Below are 20787 nucleotides of genomic sequence, written 5' to 3'. Positions count from 1 at the left end.
GGAGCAGCCCAGGGTCAGATTACCTGGGCTGCAGGTGCAGTTCAGACACCTCTTACCTGGCTCAGAGCTGCTGCACGATGGGAGCCTAAAGCAGCAGACATGATTTCTTTTTAGGCTTCTTCTTTTCCACTGGTGTTTTCCTATTTATCTGTCTGACCAGGTCATAAAAGATCTGAAAATGAAGAACACAAACTGAGTATCAAAACAATAAAATGTTGTACGTGTCAATAATTAGGCACATTGGCAAAATGACAGATACTCTTTCCTGGTGGCTGCAGTCTCACAAATTCCATCAATCTGCTTGTGTTTACCTGAATGTGTTTCTCAAGCAGCTGCTTAAGAAACAAGAGAGCAGAGCTCACATCAGCATGCAGAATATAGGGGAGCTGTAAGCTCCTGCCCTGCCACATATAGGCTTCCCCCTTCAGGTTACGCATGACCAAAGGCTTCAGAAGGGTAAGGCAATGGAATGGCAAAGAATCCCTTGCTTTGGGCACCCAGAAGAAAACTGGGAAAGGACAACAGCTTTTGGGTTTTGTTTGCAAAAGGACAGGCATAATACCCTAAAGGACCACTTTCTCCCTAGTGCTCCCTGGTGTCTCTGCAGAGCACCGTGTCCTTCCAGGCAGCCCTTCTCCCTGGCTTTCACTTTCACAAGTGGTCTTTGCTCACCCGCTGCGTTCATACCCTCCTAGTTCTCCTCTTTGCCATACAGGTCAGAGCTGCTGTTCGCTCACTTCTGATCTAATTTGCCTTTGTCCTTGATCTGATCTTTTGAATTTATTAATACAATCAGTGAGGAAAAACAAATTGTCTGCCCTGAACTCAGACTTTTCCAGAAGAGGATGACTACAGGGGCCTCTTTCAGCTTCAGAAATTTCTTGTGAACGCTTTTGCTGTGAGTTGTTTTCCCAGTAATAACCCATTTATAGCAAAATGAGCTTTGCAAAAATGCTTGGAGCTGGGTCATGGTACTGAGCAGAAATATTTAGAGCTCCAGAAAGCTCCACCCTTCTCCTTGTTTACTTTTTTCCTTCCCAGAGTGGCTGATTGCTCACAAACTCTTGTTGATTCAAAGGAAATTCAGCAGACAAAGAAATAGGTTATAACAAATTTCAGCTACTGGAAATCTAAGATTTTCTGGCTATTACATATGTGACAGCACTCGTGCCCAGTTAAATAGCTCCAAACAAAATGAACATACAGTGCCTTTTATCAAGCTCTGATGTAAAATATTTTAACAGCATCTGATAGTTGCTCACACATCTCCTTCCCTAAGTTTATTGCTGCAGCTTTCTGTCAGCCCCAGGCAAAAGCAGCAGTTTGGACTCTTCGACAGACACAACCAAGATCTTAAAAAGTGTGCAGACGACATACAAAGAAAAGGTTTCTGCAGGAGAAACCAATTCTCCTTCTTCTCTGCTGATGCAAACTACCTTTCAATATTTAAGCCTTTATAAACAAGGGCCAAGGTTATTCCAAAGTGATTATGATGTGCTGAGGGAGCCTGAATCTGTGAAGGCCCCAACCACCTCTCTCTGGCAGATGAGGTTCTTGACTGCTTTGGGTAGACCCCTCATTCCTCCCTGCTTCCCAGGACTAGAGTAGGGGAAAAAATATTGAAAAATCTGAAGATCTGTCATTTAAGTGTTCGTATTGACAGTGACTATGGAAGTGAAGTTTGCAGCAAGGTTTCAGGAACGCCACCATCCCTAGATGTCAGTGCACTGCAAGAACATCACACAGGTCACCAGGAAGAAACCTGAAGCACTCCTACTGAGGTCGACTCATACCTGTATTAAAAACATCCTATCTGTAGGAAAGGTTTAACTTCCAGCAAATGCAAGCAGAAATTTACCAGCCTTTAGCCTAGACTTTAACAAAGTTAGGAACTGCAAATGTAGCTTTACAAAAACAAAACCAAAGAGTAATGTAAACTCTTCCCCCCTCCATGAGCCAGCAGAACAAATAACCAAGCACAGTGAGTGGCTTGATTCATCGTGTTCCTTCTTGATTTCCTTAGTTTTTATGCTTTTTATAACAGGACAATGTGAACTAGCAGAAACACACAAAAGTAAGACCACAATAAAAACAGAAACTAATCTTCCAGATACTCATTTTCCTGGGTATGATCAAGCCTGACTGCAGGTGTGTATTTGTCCCAGCCCAGTTCTTTGGAGAACTTTAAATCACCTCTGGCTACTGAGAGGTCAGTCTCAGTGGAAATACAAATAAAGCAGGACTTGGTAAACTCCACGGTACCTGTTTGATGACTGAGCCACTCATTTCTTTGTTAGCTGTCCCAGCTTTACTACAGCTCAGAGACACACACAAAGCCCTGTCTGGCAGGAGCCTGGCTCAGCGAGCTATATTTACCAGGCTGGATTAGCGAGCACTGCAGCCAGGCTAATCCCAAGCACAGCAGCCTGGAGCTCCCGTCCCTCTCCACCCAACAGATGTGGTGCTGGGCATGTCACGCTGGCTGCCAAGAGTGCTCTGGGTCTAGTCCAAAATCCTCCTGCTTCTCCTTATCACTGTCTCCTAAACGGTCCCAGTTATCTCCTGGCACCAAACCAGCTCTGCTCAATGGGGTCACCTTAGTGTTTGTGACTGGAAAACCGGCCCCTGCCACTGTCAGATAACTCCCAGCACAGAACAAAACCTTGCTGCCGGATGGCAAGCAGTGCCACACGGCCTCAGGTAGCAGCGACATGCACACCGACTTCCGAAGGTGTTTCTTGTTTAAACACGGGAATGGGGCACACAGAGAGATGTTTGGACGTGGTCTCAGTAAATTAGCGGCTTACCAGAGGAGGACTGTGATGGGGTGTCTGCTTGAGCAGCCAGATGTAGCAGGAATGTGAAAAGCAAATACTTTCAAAACCAACAACCAACACTAAGCAACATGACAAGTAACACAATGGGGCGTAACTCACGTCCTGAATAGCAGCAGTTGCTATCTTAATAAAGTCTGTTTTCCAGGTAAAGTTTTACCTAAGGTAAGAGTCATCCAGTTAACTGGGCTTACTGATGACCCTCTGCCATCTATGCCCTCTAACACAGACCACAGAAAGCATTTGCCTGGGGATGTCACCCACCCCTTAATTAAAAAACGAGCAGATTTCTTTAAACCAAAAAAAAAACCAACAGTAACTAAATAGATTCATCTAAGCCGTTCTTAGACTGAGACTTCAGAACCACCCTGAATCTAACTGAAGAAGGAGTATAAGGAGGACTGCAAGCTGGTCTACTGCAGTATTGATGTTAACATAACACAGGCAAGGAACAGCTGATACTTACCTCATTAACATTGATTTTAGACTTTGCAGACGATTCTAGAAAGGCACAGTTACACCACTGTCTCGCTAAGTTTTGACCCTGTTCTTTGCCGACTACGCGTTCTTCCTCCAGGTCACATTTATTGCCAACCAGAATCATTGGAACCTGGAGAGAGAGGGAGCAAAACCAAGAGATGTCAGCAAATTAACATACAACACGCACTGCCCAAGTGATGCAATAGCTCGCAAAGGCACACGAGGGAAGTAAATAAAACAAACAGAATAACATAGCCATGTATAAAAAAAAAAAAAAAAGTTAGAAGTTCAGCAGAGCTCACTTTTAGGCTGGATTTTAGTAAGTTTTCCAGTAAAGATTTGTTTTCCAGTATTTACATCCAACACCATTCTATAGTCAAAAGCACAGCTTACTAAAATGCATTTCAGGACGTTTATGTGACATGAGGCTGAACTGCCCATCAGCTTACACCCCTTTTAGACAATGGCACATACAGCACGTGTTTTAAGAAATACATTATATGTTTCTGACCTTTTTACCTCTCTTGTCAATCTCTTGTCAAGCCAACAAGTGGAAGCACCTTAGAAGAGAGCTGCCCTGATCACGGAGGAAGGAGGAGCGATTCTGTGCGGCTAAGCCCCGTGCACATCACCATCTGCCTTTCTCATCACAACACAACATCGTACTACTGACAAGCTTTACGTACAGAGATGAGGATGTTCATTACAAAGGCGCAAACGCTGAGATTGATATTAACTAGTTCAGAGTAATTGAAGTTTCCAACGAACGGCCACTCATCGGCTCAGCTCCTGAAAGGACGTCGCTTCCAATAAATAACCTCATGCCGTATCAGAATAAACATTTGGTACATGTTCAAAATATTCCTCCTACGCCCACGACGCAAATACGAGCACATCAGCTGCTCGAGATGAATGAAATGAATGATGAAAGGGGATCGACCCTTCTCCTGCAGCTGCCGGCTTTCTGAAGAGGCTGGGTGAGTCAGCGTCCCACTCCTTCAGAAGGACGGTGCCTTGGGGAAGCCGCATTCCTTGTGGCATTCCCTACAGAAAACACTACTAAGGCACCTTGGAAGTAATGCCCTGAGATACACACTTTCAGAAGGCTTTCCCTGTTTCTCAGTCACAGCCTCTACTGTGGCTGCAGCCCACCGAAAGATGTTACAAACGGCAAGCTGAAACAACCTTCAACAAGCAAACACCAAAACCACCCCAAACATCAAAAATCTACATCTCACGTGGGCCTTGGGGGACAATACAGCCAGAGCTCAGGTGCCAGACGCTTTGAGGACTCTGAAAGCTGAGATGGCAGCGAGATCTGCAGTCCCTCCTGCGGTGCTTCACAAGCACCCGGCAGCCACAGCATCCTGTTTCCCTCATGCTATGTAAAAGTAAAAAAAAAAGAACCAACAACCAAAAGAACTGCTGATAATGGGTGTGTACCCTGTTCTATTTCCTGAAGCATTTAATTCTTTGAGCAGAAAATGAGTACTTTCCAGCTGGAAAATAAATCACGATCCACTTCCTTTGATGATTTACAATGTACTGCACATTTTCTAATCTACTCCAACGTTAATATTTGTAGTCTCTTCCAGATTCACCTAGACAAAATTAATTTTTGTATTTAAAACTCACAGGCATACTGATTAAAAAAATGACTTTTATTTTTGAGAAGCAAGTTTTACTTGTTACATCAAAAAGCTGAAGTCGCAGAACAGATGAGGCAACCCCCAAACAAGTTTATTTCCCAGAGAGTAACAGGATATTTACAACTACATGTCTAGTCCATGCTTTGCAGTTTTCTAGATATTTAAAAGAACTCCGAAACATTAAAATGTGTTGTGAACATGATGAAACATGGTGAACATGAGGGGAAAAATGGGAAAATTAGGATGTAACATAGTAGGAAAAAAGCGATACTCAGTTGAACAGCGTAGATTTGAAAGACGTGTAACTCTGCTTGGTTATTTCAAAAGGCTGCGATTTCTTAACCCAGAGCAGAAAATGGAGTTGGAAGAAGAACTTGCTTGACCATTTCCTATGTCATGTAGGAGGCTGGAATTTAAACTTTGCTGGAGATAGCTTCATGGCTTAACTACTGGGATTTTAAAAGACATTCTGAAACTAAATACAGGAAGGAGTGCCTTTTTTTTTTTTTTTAAACTTAGTTTAACAGTTCAAAAGGTTCTCAGCCTTGGATTCAAGGAGTAACATCCCCCAGCACAAAATTCAAAAATGCTCTTGCAGTAAAGCCAAGGAGGGCTCCGAAGCCATTCCGAGGTAGTCAGGATAAGGAACAGGGAGGAAGAAGAAACGCGAGGGGACTGCCTGCTCCCTCCGAGCACAGGAGCGGGATGCCTTGTTCGAACCTCACTGCCCTGCAGGGCGACATAAACCCAACACAGATGGATAAACGTGTCCTGGCTCTGCGTGTGACCGCTGCACACGAGTTGCACGCAAAGGATGGTGGACACAAGGCTGCTCTTGGATTTAGCCCCCATTGCAAGAGCCATGCAAGTGATCTGTGCCCACCGAGAGCCATCACATCAGCATTCAAACCCTGAATGCACCGCTGATCCTCACGGAGCATGGGTTTGAATGAAACAGAGATGACCAAGAGACCGGGCAAACCAAATGGGCACAGATACAGCAAGGCAATCTGCTCTGTGCCCCTCGACCAAGGACGGAGCCCTGCAGGGGCACTGCCCTGCTCGCTGGGGCAGCCCCAGCTCCTGCTGCCCTGTCCCACACTGCCTGCTCACACCATGACACGAGAGCAAAGTCAAAGGAACATTGAAAAATAAAAATAAAAAAGTCTATTAATACTAGCGACCCTTAAATTACAGAGCAGGAGTCCGGTCAGTGAGCTGAACACGTCCTTTCTATTTACAGTTCAAAATCATCAACTCGGACTGCTCTGGTAGGCACGGGGGACACGGGGGGCACAGCTCAGCCCCGCTGCAGGCTGGGACTTGAGGTTTGGCAGCTGACCCTCAGGACTCGCCACGTCTCTCCGTACTTCAATTTCTGCCTCTCAAATTTGGGAAAAACAACATCAGTCTCCATGGCAAGACAGCTGGAGATCTATTAAGAATATCATTACTGGCTCGTTCAGATATAATTTTTCCATAATTTTGAGGAAAATAAAGTACTGCTGAAGCACAGTATGAGGAAAACGCAAATACTGGAAAATAAATAAAATGAAAGGGAAAAAAAAAAAGGTTTTCTTCAATAAACTCCCACCGTTTTTCTATCACTTCCCATCAAGACTGTCAGCTTTCCAGCAAACTTGAAACGTAACACTGAAAATAACAAATAATGCTAAGGAAATTCATTTCAACACAAAGCTTTGCTATACAGCAAAGAATATTCCTAGACAGAAATTATAAATTCCTGTATGCTTAGTTCCAAAAATCATTTTAATCATTTTCAAAATTAAAAAAAAAAAAAATTGACTTACATCTTCAGTGTCCTTAACCCGTAAAATCTGTTCCCGCAGGTCCTGTAAGTCGTTAAACGTGGACTGTGCTGTTATTGAATATACTAGTGCAAACCCTTGACCATTCTTCATATAGAGATCCCTCATTGCTGTGAATTGCTCCTGCAAACAAATATTTCAAAAAGTAGTTAGGTAGTGAATGACACTAAAGAACATTTACAAAGGAATACTTCTATTGTAATGGAGACAAGAAGGTAGTACAGCACGGGTCAGATTTACGTATTTATCCCTCACAGAGATCCACTGCAGTATGAAAATCTAATAAAAGCATTAACACATCTCTTTTCTTTTGCTTTTTCCCTTCCTCTATTAAGAAGAGCAAGACTCCTTCCAAAACCAGGAAAAGGTGCAACAAAACCAATAAAAACACATCCACAGGTATACCGGGGTATGCCCCAAAGCGTAACACAAGCCATTAGCATTTGGTCGACATGTTCTTCACTCATCTTCCGTTCATTTCCTGATAGAGCGTTGAGCAGGAGCCTGCTATCAGGCCAGTTCCTCAGATGACAGATCTGGGCTATCACTTCAAGTTCTCTAGCTGCAGACAGGCCCACGTCTCACGCACAGTGTGGCACTGTCACGAACACGGCCACGTGGGAGGGCAGTGCCCTTCAGAGCCTGCTGCTTAAGAACTTTTTGGGCTATGTTTTCTGGCCACTTGCAAAGTTAACATGCAAACCTACCCTGTATCAGAATGTTGATATGGCAATCTGCTTCTGGGTTATTAAACAGAACTGTTCTATTTTAATTGTTGTGCCTGATCTATTGCTTCTTCCTCGGGCGGGATTATTATATTAAGTTCTACGCTTATCATCTTGTTTTGTTCTTGATAAAGAAACTCTGTACAGATTAGGAAAAGAAATCATACTTACTGTCCCTGCTGTATCGAGGATTTCAAGCATACACTGTTGACAGTCTACTTCCACTTGCTGCATAAAAAAGGGAAGAGAGAAATACAGTTAAAACTAAAACCTCTGAAATTAAGGCAAGGGAAATCTCACCTTAATTTCTTTACTTCTGAAGCAAAGACCTCTGTAAGTGAGCCAGCCACCTGCACTTTCCCAGCACTAAGAGAGGCTCTGCTATTAGAAGATTAATTACACCTTAAGCTGGCATTTGGGGCAGCTCACTAGTGATCCAGGACTCTTTTGATTATAAAGGCCTAAATAAGTTGAGATATTTACAATGAGCCTCTCAAGTCAGATAAAATCCATTCCTACAAATCAAAAGGACCTTGAACTTCAGTTGTTTTTTTTTTTGTTGCTGTTGAGGAGGGAGTGAGGAAGAAAAGAAAAAGCACAATATTTAATAAACGTCACACTAAGGCTTAACAAGTCTTTTGGAAGCTAAGAACCGTCTCAGATCCACTAAGGGCAATTCCAGGAAAAATGAATAAATTTAACAGCAGAACTCGTAACAGAATTTACATTGAATTATCACAGGCACAAATGCTACAAGTTTTTGTTTTCTGTTTGGTGTCTTTAATTATGGCAACAATTATGCTAGCCTGCAAAACAATGGGTTACTTGACATCAATCCCCAGAAGAAAGCAGCTCTGTTGATAGAGCTGTGTAACACCAGAGTCAGGGATCCTGACAAGTATTTCTGCTCAGCAATTACAAGCCTGCATCCAAAACAGCTGTGAAGAATTTTTTATGCGCCTTCAAACCAAGCAGAACGTATTTAAACTAAATAGTAAAACAATCATTCCTAGCAGAAAACAACAAAATGCAATCGCTGTGCTACAGTAACACAACCTACTGTGATAAATGGTGTGTGTAGATATATACCTTTTCAGATCGTATGTTAGCAACAAATATTGATATATTTATGCTTTGAAATAATAATCATTCATCAAATTACAGTAAAGAGATATGAGTAACAGTCTTTGGTGCTCTAATACGTTGCCCAGGCACCCATCAACAGCACTGGCACTGGGATGAGCAGTATGCCAGGCTGCCAAGAGCCACAGCTCGTACCCCCATACAAGAGCTAAAAAGTCAGTGATGGTTTGGGAAAACACAGAGAGAGATCTCTGGTCAGGTGCTCTAACCTCTTACAAAGAAACAGTCCAAGAGCAGAAAGCTAAAGCCTCAACTGAAGTCATCAGAGATTTAAAGCGAAAGCTCCTAGTTATACAAAGTAACAGAGCTTTAATTCTTCTATTAAATAGAAATAAGAACAGCCAAACATCTACATGAATGCACTTCCTAGACTGATGCTTTTTTATGCATCATTTCTTGCTATGCTTTTATGCATCCATAACATTCTCATAAAAAAAACCTTGCTCATTTTGATAAGCTTTCGTTGCATTATTAAAAACAAGCAAGCTCCGTGAGACTTGAAAAGAATAGAAGTGATGTTATTTTACCTTTCTGTATGAATCTTCTATTGTTGGGTCATATTTTTCAACAAAAATTCCCTGAACGAACTGTACAGTCTGGGGAGAGAGGGGAAAAAAAAAGTGAAGTAACTGTGACAGTAACACTTAACCAAGAAACACTTTCTGAACAAGTAATAACAGAAAAAACACTCAACACTGCTGATAAACTTCAAGTGGGGAGAAGGGAAAAATACACACATTTTCAATTATTTAAAAAGAAATCTGCGTAGTTTCTGTTGTTTTATGAGCCACTACTCAAGCACATTTTAAAACTATGCGAGACAAACTGTTTGCTCATTTCTTCATAAAAGATGAAGGCATCTCAAAAATAAAGGCATTCTCTAAAATGCCTTTATTTTAGTGTCTGTGACTTCAGAAGAATAAAAAAAGCACCAAATATGGAAGATGTGAAATTTGATCAGAGATACTGGCAATGTGTGTGCTGTGGAAAATGCAGATTTCAATTGTGTTAGAGTTACAGTGGAACTACTCTGGATTACACGCAGAGCACAGACATATTTCAGAGTAGCGAGCTGAATCTGGAGAGTCTCCAGATACTCAGTTTGTATTAAATCATTAAAGAAGGAGACATCATTCATTTCAAAGAGGAAATCTTTCTTCTCCTATATAATTATTCCAAGTGAATCTACTCTAAACATTTCCCATCAAGCTGTCATTTGGATGCGCCCCATCTCTGGACACTCAAGCTCTGTACGTGGCATACTTTGGCTCCTGCTGGTCTGTGGTTTCACTTGTCCTCTGGAAGACACAGTTTGCTTTTCCTTTTTGGTACCTTCTCTTCATAAATAGGAAGAGCATTCTTCTCTTTGATGTCTCCTCTTATTGGCAACCCTGCATGTGTTCCCTGCATCTAAACAGTCGTCTGTCCTCCTCCGGCGCAGTGCTGGGAATCAGCAACTCCCAGGTGCAACCAGACAGATCTGCACCGGTACCAGTTTGGTAAATTGGAATAGTTTATCTTTGTAACACTAGCGATAGTGTTAGTTCTTTGCAATTTATTCCCGTGCAGTGACTGCTGCTCCGAGCACTCCCCAGCTCAGCGACCCGTGGCTGCAGAGCCCCGGGCTCTCCCCATCTCTGGCCGGGCGCAGCGCTGTGCTCTCACCTCGGGTGCAGCACGGGTGGGTCCAGAGGTTTGGCTGATGTTGGTAAAGCCAAGTGCCAAGATCACAGCACTTAATTTTATCTCTTTAAATATCAACAAACACAGCAACCATCTTTTGCCAACAGAGCTTTCCATGAATCTCTAGTACAAATTCTGCCAAGTCGCTACCTGTTTCAAGAAGTTGTGTTTTGTTTGGACAAAAGGCTGAGATTTTTCTGCAACGGGGTTCACTTTTGCCACACAAGGACTTTCAAAGAGTGACACATACCAGATGCATGCAGAAAGCCTTGCTGTGTGCTGAAAACTGAGCATTTCTGAGCATTTCTTTATTATGCTCCTTCTTTTAACATAAATAAATAAATAAAATCTAGTACTACCTCACTCAAAAGCCATCCTATTTCACTAAATAATCCTGTATTAATAAGCCTGAACCATTATTAGGGGGTTTACAATGTTATACCAATAATGGCAACTAACAATTTCAGATTACAGACTGTATTGTAGGATGTTCAGCACAGTTACTAACCGAACAGAGTCCAAAGAAGATTGCAGTTTGCTAGGAGGTTAACATTTGGACACTGAAGCTGGTCAGAGCTGTACAGCTGCACCCTGTGAACTTTTTTCCTGTTTGTGAAGCAGCCTCCAGCAAGAGAATGACAAACCACTCACGACATTTTGTCGTTCTGCTAAAACTCAGTCTTATTTCATATTCCCAAACACAGTATTGCTCAGAAATAAAACTAACTTAACCCACAGGAGTTAAAACAGGAGGATTCGTAGCGAAACAAGAGCATTTTGTAATCTGCACTCCCAGTGAAAACACTGGATTGAAAACAAACACCGTGCTCTTTGTTGGGTACTTAGCTTACGCAGTTTGAAGAAAGAAATTTTAAAGCGACCTCTGTATTATTTTAAGTCCCACCCTGCCAATACCTGTCAGTAAGTTGGTCATCTGGTAAGATAAATATGATTCTCCCTCAGCTACTAATTGGCACTTACTGTGTCCTGCCATAACCATAATGGACCAACGCTGCATATGAATTACCATGCGTGCTTACTTAGCACCTAGACCTTAACTTTAGTTTACCAGACTTTTCATAATCAACCCACCAGCAGTACGTACGTACAAAAGTTAGGGTCCTCAGTGATTTAACCCAATTTACATCTCTACAGGTGGGAATACACAAACTCATCATATACAATAAAGGAAAATACAATCTCCAGAATTTTTGAGAATAAATTTTGGAAAAAAAATTCATTTACAAAAAAAAAAATCACATTTCAACTTTTAAAAAGGCCAGTGATGAATGGGGATGCAGAACTTTACATCAGAAATGAGGAAATTCAAAGTACTTCACATACTGAATACTTTTTACACATGGTGTATTCAGAAGCGCCCTATTTTACCTAGCAAATCCTTCAATATTACATAATAAAGCCAAGATAATCAAGGAGAATGCTCATGGAAAAAGCAATGCGGATCACTTAAGTTGCTGTGGAAGAACAGCGCATCAAAAATTTGTACTCCCACATCCTGTAAATATTAGGAAGGGATCCTGAAAGAGTACCTCAAATGTGATATGTAATTGAACAATCTTTCCTCTCATTCAACTAGATTCTGCAGGTGATTTGACAAGACTATTAGCAGCCCCTACCAGCAGAATAAAAAACAGTGAAAGAAGTAACTATCTACGAAATGAACGGCTGGTCAGCTATCACCCTCTGTGGAAAGGAACATGGTGTGTTTCCTTGTCTTACATAACTTTACACTTGACCAGTTCTTTGCCTTTCTTGTTGGGGCGAGCTGCTTGACTGATTTGTGATAAATGGGTGACAGAAACCTCTCTTACAATGCTTTACTATCAACTCTGCTATGTAAACCTCTTACTAGAAACAACACAAGCACTTAAGGAGTGCAAAGTGTCATCAGTCTGCTTGTCCCTCTGCTCTGCCTGGAGGCAGCTTGCTATTCCACCCTGGGGTTTCAGGCCAGACAGCTCCTTCAGGCTCTGTCCATGATGGAAAACAAGCCACCTTCGAGGTGTACTCCTCAGCTGCAGCCTTCGCCACCATGCAGGGCAAGTCTTGATTCATTCTTCTAGCCTAGGCTAGACTTTTCGAACTTAGGGACATTCAGTTATTGACAGTATTACACATCCGCAGAAAGCAAACATGAAATGCTAACTGTTCTAGCAGGGATGAATCACCCGTTTCGTCTCCAAAAACTGACACAAACTCACAGATCCTTCAGCCACCTAACAATGGCTACCTGGAAGTCACTGCCCATATTAAAAGGATTAATATGCCCATAATTTAATAACGATAATTTAATAATGCCCATATTAGAAGTAATACAAACATCCCAGTACGTTCAATGAACAATGCCTGCAGTGAGACAGGCCAGCCTGGAAGCTCACGCAGTGGTTTCAGGACCACTTCCTCAGCGACTCACCAAGGCGGACTTCCCCACACCTCCTGAACCAAGGACCACTAGCTTGTACTCACGCATGGTGTGGTCTGTTCAGATACCGACGATCTAGAAGGCAGGAAAAAAGAAAAAAAAAAGCAAATGGTTACAAATGTACCTGTACACACACCTTCACGACACAGTCTTCTGAAAGTGGCCTTGTGCTCCTGTTCTCCAGATGCTGCTGTGAACAAAAATCTCTATAGGAGCAGCTAAGACTGTTGTTTTCTGTGTGAACTGCTGCCAGCTCCAGTTTATACCAAACAGAACAATGACCAAACTATAGATCCCCCCTCCAATATATTTAAATATTCAAATGTGCAAACTGCACGCAGCCCTATGCTTCTACAGTGAACCAGCCAACGCAATGCTTCCTTTGACCTCGCCATAAAGCATTTTAATGATTTCAAACTTTGCCCTGGAACTCGCTGCCTCCCAGGTTTCGGGATGCCCAGACCCGGACCTGCCAACCTTCTGCTGTTTGGAAACGACGAGGATAAACACGATCACAAGCAGTGCCCGGGCACACAGCCCCCTCCCCGCCACACACCCCGCGAGTGCCACCTTGCCCCTGCATTCCCAACGTTTTACAGCATAAAGCCGCGAGTACGAGACAAGAAAATCAGGTTAGTAAGATGCAAGCAGGGAGGTTTATTTCTCCCGCAGCAGGGCAGGATTTAGGTCAGTATTTTCTCTCTGGAAAGGTCAGCCTGAGCTCGCGGCTGCCAAGGCAGAGCCTCGCTGCTCGCCCAGCAAGGCCTGTGCCTTTTTAAGGAAATCTTCCAGCTCCCCGAACGCGCTGCGCAGCACCACAAAACCTCTCATTCTCATCGCGATTCCCTGACAAATAAGGCAAGTGACAAAGCTGGCGATAAACATTTTACACTCTGTTTACATTACAGGCCAGGCTGGGCTGTCCCTATCAAGGGCGCTGAGGCAAACAATGACCTCAGCCGCGAACCATCCCCTGCTCCTTCCCGGCGAGATAGCGCTTTCTTCCCAAGTAAGGATTCAGAAACACGAACGCTATGAGGCTGGGGAAGTTTCATTTCTCACAGGCATTTCAAACTAACGTTGCACGGGATTTATGGGCTCGCTGGCTACATCTGAGGACTGGGTTAGAAATAAAGACGTGTTCCTCGTAGTTCCCTGCAGAGCTGCATCACCTTGCTGCTGTGAACAACCATCCGCGAAGAACGGGGATCGCATCTTCAGCCCTGCTGCTGCGTCTTTGCCACGGCGGACAGCTACCTGACAACCTGTGTCGTGGTTTATATAACCGTGAAATTGGGAATTTTATCTTTTTTTTTCCTGTCATTTGAACTCCCAAGGGCCACCTGCCACACGCTCCCCAGGCACAGCCCTGCACGCGGCCTGTCCCCAGCACCCTGCTTCCAACCCTCACCCCTCACCCACACTGCGTCCTGTGGTCTACATGGGACACACACGGGTTAAAAAATTAATAAATAAAGCCCACGTGCAGTCGCAGAGGAAGAGGCACCCAAACCCTGTGGCCAGTTTAACGCAGCTTTAAGCTCACTTTTACATCCGAAGGACAGGAACTGGGGGCTCGCCTGCCTGTGCTGAGGCTCTCACGTGGCCGAGCTGCTCTTCCCTCGCCCAGACGTTAGAGGGAGAAGAAAGCAGAAGTCAGCAGCAGCAGCTTGTACTTTCAGGCACCTTGGGGCTGTTTTTCTTCAACCCTGGAGGCCGCTATGAGCTTTGGTTGCTTAACTTCATAGAAATTGTGAAACTAAGTTGAACCGAAAGGGATTTTCCAGAATGCTAAATTCAAATGTCTAAAAACAGACCAAGCTGTGTCTATGCACTGCAGTACACTGACAACGTTCTTGGTTAAGATACTGTCAGCTGCAAGTTCTTCTGCTTGAAAGTTTCCCTGAGAAGTAACATTCACTTCCTTTTTTTTCTAAGATCATGATTTTGGTTGGGAAAGAGAGGGGAATTCCAAATAGCAATGCTTTTTCCTTTGATAATCCTTAGAAATTAAAAGGGAATGACTTTTTTATAAAGTGTAAATGCAATCTATTGATCTAGTCTATCTGCATCTTCTATGGTTCCACAGTCTGCTCCACCCACGAAAGCCCCTGAAAGTAAATCAATCTAAGGGTTAAATTTAGCTGTGAACTCTTTCACTTCTTATTTATAGTAAAAATACTTGTGGGAAACTTTCAGCTGGGAGTAGCACAAGACTAACTTCTCATTTCTTCTCTGCAATATTTGCTGATTTTTTTTTTCAGGTGCAACAGGAAACCAAGATCCTGAAACGCATGAGCCTTATTACTGTAAACTCCACACGCCTTAATTATCTTGTAGCTCTTTCACAAGTATGTTAATGTTATCTGTTTATACAACATGAATGGAGTGCTCCAGAAATTACTATGCCGCATCCTAGCCAACTTTTCGTTTGGCAAACTGTTTATGCCCACCTAAATACAGCAAGACACAGTAGCATTCATTTCCACCCCGAGCTCTGTGCAGCAGAGGAGCATGCTGTGAAGCAACAGCAGCATTTCAAAATGGCATGAAATTACGGGTGCTTAGTGTTTCTTTTGATTCGAGAAAAGCCTATGATCACTAAGAAGTGTAAAAAAAAACTTTTTGTTGTTTCACATGTTGCGAAACTGGTCTCATTAGCTCTGAAGGGCAAGGTGCAAAAAGAAAGCAAAAACTAAGTGTGTCATCTTGCTCGTGCTCCCCTTCCTCCTTCACACACAGCTAGCGAGGTACAGCAGGACAGGCAGGGGGCAAAGAACAAATTTCACGTTAAATGCCCTGGCACTGCTCTGAGCAGCAGGCTTGCTCCACCCTAAGTGTCAGACCAGGCTACCAAGCACCTGCACAGCCCCTTTAAAACACAGCAGTAATAAATCAGTAGGGTCCAGATTGCAGCTACAATAATGAACAAACTTTGCTTCCACACTGCAAAGCACCTGACATCTCACGATTAATCTCTTCCTTGTTTAACAGGAGCACCTCTTTGTGCTGTCACGAGAGTGCCCAGGCTGCCAGCATCAGCCCCCTCCCAAAGGAAGGACGAACATCTCCAGCAGCTTGCCCAAAATACCTGGCCTGGGTAACCTTCACGTGGTGTCCATCACGAGAAGAACAAGCCATATGCACCTCTAAATGTCTACATATCCAAGAGAAAAACCTCTCTAGTGCCATTTATCTGCAGCTGGTCAGATGCTTTGGGCACTGATGAAGCAATCCCACTGCAAGAGAACTGTGTGGGAACATGGGCCAGGGTCAGTCTCGTTCACAACCCAAACGACAAATTAGCTGTTCCTCATACAAAAGCCTCACCAGCTCATCAAGAAGCCTGTAATTTCACAGAATGTTAGGGATTGGAAGGGACCTTGAAAAATAAAATTGGGTAGCTGGGTAGAGAAATGCAAGCAAAGAATAAACACAAGTGCAACTCTGGAAAAGGCTGGGTGCAAGAACCTTGCGCTAACCCGAAACGTGATGTGCACCTTGTGCGATGCGGATGCCTGAGTTCAATTTCACACACCCAAAGAAGGCAGCCTGCATTGCTGCTTGCTCCTTCCTTCTCTGAACACTGATAGGGCCACTGGTGTGAGGTAGATGCACCGCTCAGCGGGAGGAAGACAGTGGTAAAGGCACGTGGCTTGATGGTTTTGCATAACTTCATGAAACGTTGGGCATAACTGATGATACAAGCCCCAGTAAGACGATAACAAAAGACTTAAATGAACAACAACAAAAAAGAAATTAAAGTAGACACATTCTTGGCTCAGCCTCGGAAAGAAAACCTCTGAACTATTATTATATGTTTGTATTTTGTACAACAGCAAAATAACACCAGGAAAGACAGAGCACGCTGCTTCAGAGTGGCGTTTTTCCACTACAAGAAACAAGGTTCAGACAGCTTTTAACTTAACCTCAAATGCTGCCTTATACATTTATCAATTCTCAAATGAGAACATTAAATACTCGTACCTTGGCATAAAAGATCTCTCATCAGTGTTAACAGCACTACTGAAGTTTTTTCCAGGCTCCCTGCAAGGGACTGAAAAAAAAAAAAAAGAAAAAGAAAAATTAATTCCTCAGAACATATTTTTCAGATGATAGTGTATGTAAGCATCAAATCTACTCTTCACAGTTTGAAAGTAAAATATGCCTGTTATAAAATTTGCTCTTTGCTTTAATCAAGGGAGCTCTACACAATCTCTGAACACCAGAATCAAATTCTCTTAAAAACAAAGCCTCCAGCGCAATTTAACCCTGCTTCTGGTAAGTGAAACGTTATGGGGTCAGGAGAAAACCAATGGCAAAACAGAATTTCAGCTTGATAACATCATTAAAAAATGCTTTACAAACTGGACTTGCAGCTAAGGTAAACCGTGGGAAGGAACCAAAATTGAACCTATTCGGTTAGAAAGCAAAGATCAAGCAAAGCTGCCACTTGTGCTCAATACAGACGCCAGCAGCTCCAGCTGCTCCACGCACTGCCACCTCTTTAGCCTCAGATTTCATTCAGGAGCATGGCTTAATATCATGGCTTATTTTTGTGGTTTTTTTTAAACGAAAATTTCAAGCTCCTGGTTTTTGGCTACCAGATCTGACAGCAGTGAAATACAGTCTGAAGACACAGTAGGAAAACGTTGCCAAAGGGAAAAGTACTTCTCCTCTACGCACTGTTTTTTAAAATCAGTGTCTAAAAAGCTTGTCAGCTTGCCTTACATCAAATGTTATTGGCTTTGTGCTGTTGCCACTTCTGTCCACAATCCCTGAACCTGTAATTTGACAACTACAATTACAGGACGCTCACTCCTGTTTCCAATCTCACACTTTTTACTGTTTCCCTAGCACTGCCTTCTACCTCGATACCACGGATCTCACCCCCAAATAATCTCACCCCCAAATTAATCCGTGTCATCCTCCCTCTGCTTCTGCCCATTCATTGCTCAACTGCCCGAGGGATGGGAATTTCAAAGAACAGTTCAGTGACCGATTCCCATTAAAAGCCAGCAGCAGCTCAGTATTCCTCTCCTGCACTTTGTTTTATCCCAAAACAAAAAGACACCTTCGTTCTGCAGGAGATGCGCGCTGCTCCAGTTTCATCCCCAGCTTTCTGACGGGCTTTTTCTTCCCGAGACTGCACAAAACCTGCACAACTTCACTTACAAGACAAGCTCAAGTCAGCCGAAACCTGCCTGAGGCCAGACCAACTTTGCAACGCGTTTTAGGAGATGAAAATTTCCTGTACCGAGACCGCAGGAAAAGCAGCCTCCAGCAGCTCAGCTACCCAGAGCAACCTTGAAGGGGAGCAACTGCCGCTTAACCGCACTGCCAGGGTGAAATCCAACGAGTGCTGCATCCCCTACAAAGCACAGCTCTTTTACAGAGCCACGTTTCTCTCTTCTGTCCCCAACGCGGTGCCATGCGCTGCTGGCAGGCACAGGAAGCCAGGCACCAGGCACCGATGCTATTGGGGGTCCCAAAACGGATCCTGCACCTCTGCCTCCTCCCCAGCACCTGCACAGCCCCAGCCCGTGGTGGGATGCAGCGGGGTCAGCGCTGGTGGCACCCCAGGATGCCTCCTGATTTGTGTTTTTTCAAAATATTTTAGCAGCTCTGCACCCAAAACTGCAGAGCCACGGGCAAGTGTCACCTAGAAACCATAGAAATCAAAATGCTTTAGAAACAGAAAACAAAGTTTTCAAAATCCTTCTTCAATACTTTTCCAAACACAATAGGAAGCGAGTCTGCAGCCAAGCACTTTGCTCAGGCAGCTCTTGCTGCAAGCACCCACTCGGATCCAATTTGCAGACACCTGAAAATAGGGAATTTCATTCAAAGTGTTGACACAGGCTCAGCTACGGGACTGAAGACAGATGACAAACCAAGAACGCCGACTGCATTTGCACTTGAGATCAGCAACACACAGCCCTAGGTTAAAAAAAAAAGGCAGGGGGGGAGGGAGAGAAGGAACAGAGAAAAAAGAGGCACTGAGCAAGCACAGACAAAACCACAGGCAGAGGCATCAGTTCCTAGAGACACAACGAAATGGCCTCTCCACGTGCAGCTCAGCAACGTGCACCCCTGGCCGTTTGGTGTTTTGCTCCGTTCCCAGGAGAGATTCCCGGTGGGGTGGCCAAGACGGGGACTCAAGGACATCAACCTCCTCCTCTGACCCGGCTCGCTCGGCGTCCTCACCTCCGTCCTGCACACACGGAAACCAAGGCGTCTGACGTCCTCAGGGGGACGCGTGCTGTCAGCGTGTTATTTAGTGGTCGGGCTGGGGACAGAAGCACACCGATGGCCCCAGGATCGCTGTCACCACCGTGCCGGCGCGGGGCAGGTTTCCGGTGCTACAGCCACCGTGGTTATTTTTACCCTGGCAGCTCAGCGCTGAATCACGGCTACTATAAACAAACCTGTTTCATTTTGAGCTTGGAAGTGTTCTCCATGCCAGTTTCTTTTAAATACTACCGACTAGGCCATGAAAAACTGAGGTTTTTTAGTTTCTTTTATTTATTTTTTTTTTTTGGTAAATGTCTCCTAAACATTACTCATCACTCCAAAATCCTGCAGCACCAGAGCCAGGGCAGCCCCCGGCCGCCTGACAGCTCCACTCGCCACCTCCTTGCAGCAGGAATCTGTTACACACCGTGTTCTTGGATATTAAATTACTCAATCAAGCCGAAAGTACATTAAATACTTCCCTAATATTAATCAAAGCTGTCAACAATTATGCAACGGTGGCACGTAAGCTACGGAAACGTGATGGGATGAGGGATGGAGGATCACAAACGAAAAGGTGCCTGCAAATCACACAATTAATTAGCAGAGGGCTCTCCCAGAAAAACATTACCACGGACTTACCCTGCTCCTTAGCACAGCATTTCCTTACAACATCAGAAATTGCTGCCATGGACGCACTTGCCAAGTCACTGCACCAAGGCAGTCAATCTCCCTGCCTTTAAGGTGCGCTGAAAACCTCCCCCGCCTGTCCTGACGCTGTCAACGTCAGAAAAATGAGAGGGGGAAAAAAGACAAGACCAAGCAGAAAGCAGGGCTTCAATGTGATTTTCATGCACAGTTTGACAAACTTCCATCCGCACAATCTTCAGAGCCTGACTTGACTTCACTGCTCGTTACTGCAGCATCCAACACCCAGGTAAACAGATGCACTACCACTAAATAATCCGACAGGAGGATTATCTGATACATTACGACAAAAATCGCACTCTCAGTTTTATGAATTTAACAGGAAATTATTACCATTTTCCACTGACTGCGTTCAGCATCAAATCAAATATAAATCAGCATAACCAGCATGCAGCTAGCTGTATGTGTCACCGCACAACAGCTGTGTACATCCAGCCCCTTTAGCTTTTTAACCTTTTTCTCCCAAATTTAACTCAGGCCAAAGCCTAGGTTATTTCTGTTAAAAACAAGGACCACGTTTCAGTTCCAGGGAGGAGCTTACGTTGCCAAATTAAGCTGTTAGCTTCGGTAACTTCGCCACTAGAGAACAGGGCATTCTGGACACTCGGACCCATGCACTGCTCCGTGGAAGTACGAGCACACCCAGGAACTGAAAAAGCCACGAATGAGATGTGATTCCCTACAGTAAGGATTGGGAATTGAACCTTACCATGAGACAGTATAAAATAAAAGTATAAATTGAATTCACTTTTAATAGTGAAAATTGTTTCAATATTATGATATTTCTGAAAGAGAACTTTCACCAAGAATTCATACATTTACCCAAGAGAAGGCAGCAGCACCTTAATTACATACCTTGCCCAACTGAGAGGCACTCACGATTCAGTAATTTAATACTAAGAAGGCATGCTTTGTTTTGGTTTTGACAGTAAAACAAACAGAAAAAAACCAACAACCAACAGCTCATGGACAGAAGCACGTGCCAAGAATTCAGCTAACGACGAGCCAAACGAACAAACAGGTATTTGAAGAACATAAGAGAAACCTACACTGCTCCGA

At 43.8% G+C, this 20787-nt stretch overlaps 1 protein-coding gene across 2 annotated transcripts in view; it reads right to left on the bottom strand.

Moving 5' to 3' along the window:
- RAP1A (RAP1A, member of RAS oncogene family) overlaps positions 1-20787 on the bottom strand; it is a 35350-nt gene that overhangs the window by 2765 nt on the left and 11798 nt on the right. The window contains exons 2-8 of one of the 2 annotated variants that reach the window (XM_082778451.1): positions 16774-16843; positions 12778-12861; positions 9188-9256; positions 7689-7745; positions 6775-6915; positions 3301-3444; positions 57-172 (exon numbers count right to left, since the gene is read on the bottom strand). In XM_082778451.1, coding sequence (XP_082634577.1) covers positions 86-172; positions 3301-3444; positions 6775-6915; positions 7689-7745; positions 9188-9256; positions 12778-12834 — 555 coding nt within the window. In that variant the 5' untranslated portion in view covers positions 12835-12861; positions 16774-16843 and the 3' untranslated portion in view covers positions 57-85. The remainder of the gene's footprint in view (positions 1-56; positions 173-3300; positions 3445-6774; positions 6916-7688; positions 7746-9187; positions 9257-12777; positions 12862-16773; positions 16844-20787) is intronic. The other variant, XM_082778452.1, reaches the window with a different exon arrangement.

Source organism: Aythya marila (assembly GCF_965140915.1).
Source record: "Aythya marila genome assembly, chromosome: 24".
Taxonomy (NCBI): Eukaryota; Metazoa; Chordata; class Aves; order Anseriformes; family Anatidae; genus Aythya; species Aythya marila.
The sequence above is the reverse complement of the archived record's forward strand: the minus strand, read 5'-3'. Positions and strand labels throughout refer to the sequence as shown.